This window comes from Caretta caretta, chromosome 11 (genome assembly GCF_965140235.1).
Source record: "Caretta caretta isolate rCarCar2 chromosome 11, rCarCar1.hap1, whole genome shotgun sequence".
In the NCBI taxonomy this organism is placed as follows: Eukaryota; Metazoa; Chordata; order Testudines; family Cheloniidae; genus Caretta; species Caretta caretta.
In genome coordinates, this window is record NC_134216.1 from 40,771,863 (window position 1) to 40,777,103 (window position 5,241).

Genomic DNA, 5,241 nt, shown 5'->3' on the forward strand with positions numbered 1-5,241 from the left:
CATTCCCTGCCCCAGGCGCTGTGGTTTAGGCCTCTTAATCATCTCGTCTGCAGCAGAGGCCTCAGCACTAGCCACTTCCCTCTACTCCTTGCGCCAGTTGGGGCTGAAGGGTCCACTTGCCGAGCAACAGCAGCAAGATCTACAGCGGCTCAACGGAGAAAAAGGCCGCCTTGGATTTGGACCCAAGCCTGCTTCCGGACAGGCCTCTTTGGTGCATGGCTTCATATCCTGCCGAAAGGCTCTTTCATGTTACAGCCCTTTGGGGGCTACCTCAAAGATTAGCATGATTTTCAGAGCTGCTCTCTGCCCGAAAATGCCTGTGTCAAAAAGCAGCACCAGAGGCATGAGATGTTAGCGCTGACGCTGGTGCATCTTGGTTAGAGCGGGACTCCCTCCCAGGGACTTTGGCCGGTGGTTCGGACCCACAATTAGGCTTTGCTAAAAATAAAAGCTGTTGCAAAAGCTGGTGGCAGCAGAAGCATTTCCATCTTTTTCCCTGCAATGCCAACAGCCTCTTTGGGCTATAAACAGTCCCCTGCAATAGTCACAACCCAAACATAGGGGCTCTTGAACAGTAAAGTCAAGTGACACCAACTAGTTGTGCTTGCCCTGCAGCCAGAAGCTGAAACTAAACAATGCTCCTGGTAACAAGTTAGGGCCAAAGGGGGGGGGGGGTCAATTAGACCAGTTTAAAAGGAGTAACTCCATTGATTTCAATAAAAATTACTCCAGATGAACACTGGTGCAACTGAGCAAAGTTAAGGCCTACCTAGTTGGTTTTATTTTTTTTAAAAAATCTTTGTTTTATTGGTAACCAAACTAGGGAAGGCTGGTAAAGAATTGGTTACCCGCCTGCAATGTAACCAGCCTGCACATTGCACTGACTGGGCCTGATTGGAAGAGGCTGATAGAGCTCCATCCAGCTCCCCCTTGGCTGGTGGGGAGCTGGATTTAGGGCTACTTTGAAGGGAGGTCACTGATCAGGTACCATGGAACACACAAAACACCTCGACTGGCCCAGGCGTTCGCACAGCAATAACGTTGTAGGATCCCAACCTTCCCCTTAGCAGCAATCATGCAGGCAAACCAGGGCAGCTCTGCCTCGCAGCCAGCCCCAGCGCACTGCAGGGCCCTCGAGCTTGGCACTAGGTAGTTAACAATGAATTTTAAAAACTTCTTGGGGCTAGGGGCGCAGCGCCCAGTGCAGACCGGTCAGGGCTGGAATCGGTTACCAGTGTCGCCGCCCCGTGTGTCACACTGGAGCCCGGAGGAGCTGCAAGTCGGCAGGAGACAGTCCCGGGCTAAATGTCTGTGGCGCCAGCGTGCTGGGAGGAGGGGCCGAGTCTGGCATTGCTAGGGGCTTGCTGAGTGATTCATGGCTGCTGCAGACTGGCAGGGGCGAGATTTGACTGTGGAGGGGAAGGGAAGGGAAGCGAAGCGAAGGGGGAGGGGGCGGTCAATTACTCAGCGCAACAGTTGTAAGGAGGGCAAAGAAAGCCACGTAAGAAACATACAGACCCCTCCTCCAGGGCTGGGCTGTAAGGGAGTGCTAGGTAAGTTTGCAGAGCTGCAGGGGCTAGTGTAAATAGGTGTCTATAATGTGTGTGAGTCTGGATCCCGAAGGAAATACAGACCAAGTACAGTGAAAACAAAATAATTTATTTAAATAATCTCTTACTGTAAAAGCAACATTAAGAGTATTTTGTGTCCATAATAAATAACCAACAGTACCTTTTTTTTTGTTTTTAAGGTTTAAACAACGACGGTGAGGGGTAAATCAGTAGCTTATTTTGACAGCAAAGAGAAAACGTATCAAACTGAAAATAAGCAGGAAGGTGTGGCGCCTACGCAGAGAGCTGGGAGTTTCCACACTTTGGTCACAAAAACCAAAAATGAAATACAGGCTGATCCAATGGAATTTTTTTTTATACAAAGAAAACATGAAAAGAATCTGCACAGACAGCTTTATTTACAAACATTTCCTCGGGAACGATAGTCCTGCACCCATTTAAAAAAGATAATTTAAACTCGGGAATTTTTTTTTAAATCTACATATAAAAATTATTTATCTTTTTTCAACATCAAAATGAGGTCATCCGCAAAGGCACCTATAAACTTTTAAAAAACAAAATTAACAAAAGTTATCCACTGGTGATTTGATGAAAAATAGAGGAGGGAAGGGGAAGTTTTATTTTCTATTTGCTGTGAACTACACGGGAAGGGGGACATAAACCGCAGGCAGGAACTAGTCTGCGAATTGGAATAGAGAAAGACACGGGGTGAGGGAGACACAGAGGTAACCGAGCCCGGATCAGAACAAAGCAAAGTCTGCAGGGAAGAGTTATTCGCCTGTTTAATGTGCCAGAGGGAGAGGGAGGCGTTGAATGCCGAAGAAATTCTTCATCAAAGCACCAGTGTCTGTACCTCAGTCCGCTCGGGTGTGTGTTGGGTTTGATCCCCCTGGATTTCTGCTCAGCGGGGCTTGTTTGCTCAGTCTCTGCCGAGTTAGAAAATCGTCCCTGCACTGATGGCCGCGCTGTGGTGATGGTGATGGGGCTGCGCTTGCTGCAGGATCGGGGAGGCGGCTTGCAGGTGAGAAGCGGTGTTAGCCGCCTGGTGATACCAGGAGTAGTTACCGAGGAAAGCGGCCGCTCCGCCGCTGGGGCTAGATCCCGAGCTTCCTCCGCTGCTCATGCGCTGGTGTGGAGCAAAGTCCCAGGTAGGGGCCGAGGTCGGAGGCGAAGCGCAGGGGGGAGAGGCGCTGCCTCCAGGATGCTGCTCCGAGGGGATTTCGCCACTTTTCCACATCTTCTTGAACTTGGACCGGCGGTTCTGGAACCAAATCTTCACCTTTCCAAAGGGAGACAGACAGACAGGCGTGAGGGCTGGGCTGGGGAGGTGCTGGGTGTGGGGGGGCTGGCAGGGCAGGGTAATGGCAAGCCAGAGGTTATTATGAGCAGAGGGCTTGCTCCAAGATCCTCAGCTGGGCCAGGCACAGCATGCGGGTGGGCGAGCTGGAGGGCAGTGGGGGTGGGGAACGGGCGCTAAAGAGAGCAAGAAGGGCCAATCAGTTGTTTCAACCCCTCCGTATGCCGGAGAGCAGACGAAGCGCAGATAACATTTCTCTGAGAGTTTTGTTAATCCCAGCGCCTCCCTCCCACGGACACGAGTGGGGTAAGGGCCACGGCCCATTTCATCATCCCGGGAGCGCAAAGTGGGAACTGCAAACAGGGTTCTCCGTTACTGAATGTGTAACAGCGGGCAGGAAAAACAGACCTGACACGGTGAGACACAGCAGGGAATATGCCACCTGCCCCTCTGAGCCAGTGCTAAAAGGCACGGACCCTTTGCTGCAGGACGCAGGGTGCAAGGCGTAAATTCTGGCCCTGTTGAAGTCAATGGCAAAACTCCCACTGAATTCAACAGGGCCAGGAGTTCACCCTGGGGATGAAAAGTACCGGGGCATCTTACCTGCGTCTGGGTGAGGCCTAGGGATGCCGCCAGTTCAGCTCGCTCGGGCAGTGCCAGGTATTGGGTCTTCTGGAAACGCCTCTGTAGAGCGGCCAGCTGGAAGCTGGAATAGATTGTCCTGGGTTTCCGCACTTTCTTTGGCTTCCCGTTTACTATCCTGACCTCGGGCTCGCATTCTTCCTTCTCTGCTATAATGACAACAACAATCACCACCATCACTCACCAGCCATGCTGTAAGGAAAAGTTAACCTGGAATCAACAAAAGGCAGCTGATTTGCAAGACGTTGATCCCCATGCAGCCTATTCCTATAAGCCCTGCGTGAATTACCGGGAGAAACGTGGCCAGTCCATCCCCTTGCTAGCCTCTTGCTCCCATCCCCCGCCAAACCAGTGATCCGCAGCCAGAGCGGCTTGATTGCCTTAAAAAGGAGAGGGGGAGGGAGGGGCACATTTAAAAATAATGGACCAAATCCTCGTCCGGTGTAAACAGACCAAGCTCTGTCTAAGGCGATGGAGCTGCTTTGTTTGACACCAGCTGACCCCAAACTATTCCCCCCAGAGGCTTAGCCCTACCAGACTCATTGTTAGCCGGGGAAGCCCTGGTTCCATAAGGTCCATAGGAGCTGTAAGTGGCAGTGTAACCCAGGTCGTAGCCGGCTTTGGCGGAGTAGGGAACCGTATTGATGCCGCTGGCGTGATACTGGTAAGAGCCCATCTGTGTATAGGGCGACCCGCCTCCTCCGCCGCCTGTTCCGTGCTGCTGCTGGTTGGTGTAGTAGCTGCTGTCGGTAGCTGTGGACACGGGTAAGGTGGGGGACTCCTGGGACTTGTGCAGGCTGCTGTGCTGGTGGTAACTGTTGGAGGTAATCTGGTTTGAATGCATATCTGAGACTAGACTGTCAAAGACTCCAGTCATCCTGATCCTCCCTCCCCAAATGTAGGGTGGGGGGGGAGGCAGCCGCAGCAGCAGGGGGCGAGGGAGAAAGGCGCCTCAGCCCTCAGGACAAGTACAGGGAGAGCAGAGACGCTGCTGCTGGAAGCCCCGAGGAGGAGATCACTGGAGGTCCCACTCTGTTGCTGGAGGAGTCACCATCATAGCCCGGTCACACACTCTCCCAGACACCGGGCGGCGGCCGCAGCAGCTCACTCGGCTCCCCAGCAGCTTTACGATTGTCTGCCGCGGTGGAAGCTGCCAGGCGGGCATTTAACACCAGTCACGTGAGGGAAGGCGACGTCACCTAGCAACAGCCAATCAAGTGCGCAATCACATTGTATCCCCTCGGGTTCCATAGAACCCCAGGACACAGGAGGCGCCTCACATGTGACACGTGCGCGGAAAGGGAGGGGTGCGTGCGGGGAGGGGGAACACATACAAAAGGGAACCAGCCTACAGGGGGGTTTACACAAAACAGAGTATTGCCATTTTAGTATTCACACTGCAGCAGTATGTATAAATACGGCAAACTAGGGGGAAGATGGAGCAGTTAGATCTGAGCCCCGTGAGATCCACGGCCAGATCCTAGCCCAGCAAGATTCTAGTCTAATCAGATGTTACTGTAGCCTAGTCATATTCTACTTTAGCTAGAACTGGTTATGTCCCTGGTGAAGCCCTAGGTATATTTGTTGATATAGTTATCACGGAGGCAAGAAACCCCTGGAGTCTCCGCAAACTCTCATTTGTTCTGGTTTCCCGCTTAAACACATCCTTTTCATGAGAGTTGAGTTTAGAGTGGAGCGGTGGGTGCTATTACTGGAATGATGATGGTATAC

General features: G+C 52.3%; 1 protein-coding gene across 2 annotated transcripts; it reads right to left on the reverse strand.

The window, feature by feature from the left end:
* Window positions 1–1,638: 1,638 nt before the first annotated feature.
* On the reverse strand, window positions 1,639–4,645 carry DLX2 (distal-less homeobox 2). Of its 2 annotated transcripts, none has more exons than XM_048868570.2 (3): window positions 4,045–4,645; window positions 3,472–3,656; window positions 1,639–2,850 (listed from the first exon to the last, which is right to left on the reverse strand). In XM_048868570.2, exons 1-3 carry the CDS (start codon window positions 4,385–4,387, stop codon window positions 2,506–2,508), a joined length of 873 nt encoding a protein of 290 aa, XP_048724527.1. In that variant the 5' UTR covers window positions 4,388–4,645; the 3' UTR covers window positions 1,639–2,505. The 2 variants fall into 2 exon arrangements, with proteins under 2 accessions (XP_048724527.1, XP_048724526.1); XM_048868569.2 differs by having other exon boundaries at window positions 3,472–3,659.
* Window positions 4,646–5,241: the final 596 nt, after the last annotated feature.

Bases quoted from the DNA above. Each gene is read 5' to 3' on its own strand.
- DLX2 (XM_048868569.2), bottom strand. From the start codon at position 4,387: ATGACTGGAGTCTTTGACAGTCTAGTCTCAGATATGCATTCAAACCAG. The intron at 3,660-4,044 runs GTAGGGCTAAGC...TTGTCATTATAG, and splicing joins CCCGGCTAACAATGAGTCTG to CAGAGAAGGAAGAATGCGAG. The intron at 2,851-3,471 runs GTAAGATGCCCC...CCCTTTGGAAAG, and splicing joins TAGGCCTCACCCAGACGCAG to GTGAAGATTTGGTTCCAGAA.